Source organism: Eimeria mitis, genomic scaffold (genome assembly GCF_000499745.2).
Source record: "Eimeria mitis Houghton genomic scaffold, Emh_scaff1423, whole genome shotgun sequence".
Lineage (NCBI taxonomy): Eukaryota > Apicomplexa > Conoidasida > Eucoccidiorida > Eimeriidae > Eimeria > Eimeria mitis.
Window position 1 is genome coordinate 544 of NW_013569169.1, and position 266 is coordinate 809.

Below are 266 nucleotides of genomic sequence, written 5' to 3' on the forward strand. Positions count from 1 at the left end.
AGCAGCCGACATGGACATCATAGGAGACCTCGCACCTACGCTCACACCACCGATGACTAAGGTTTTTCAGCAGCTGTGCGACAGAGCACAGAGCCACATCATGCGCGCAAAATGGCAACAAAAATGTTATGCGGATGCCCATCGACGGGACGTACAATATCAGCAGGGCGACCGTGTTTGGATTAACAGTCGCAATTTCGCAGGACGCAATCAATGCCCTAAGTTGGAACCCAGATTTAGAGGACCATTCACAATATTGGAACGCA

At 50.4% G+C, this 266-nt stretch overlaps 1 protein-coding gene across 1 annotated transcript in view; it reads left to right on the top strand.

The window, feature by feature from the left end:
* Positions 1 to 266, top strand: part of EMH_0036660 (uncharacterized protein) — a gene marked incomplete at both ends in the record, with an annotated part of 1,180 nt that overhangs the window by 542 nt on the left and 372 nt on the right. The window contains one exon of the mRNA XM_013495111.1: positions 1 to 61. Coding sequence (XP_013350565.1) covers positions 1 to 61 — 61 coding nt within the window. The remainder of the gene's footprint in view (positions 62 to 266) is intronic.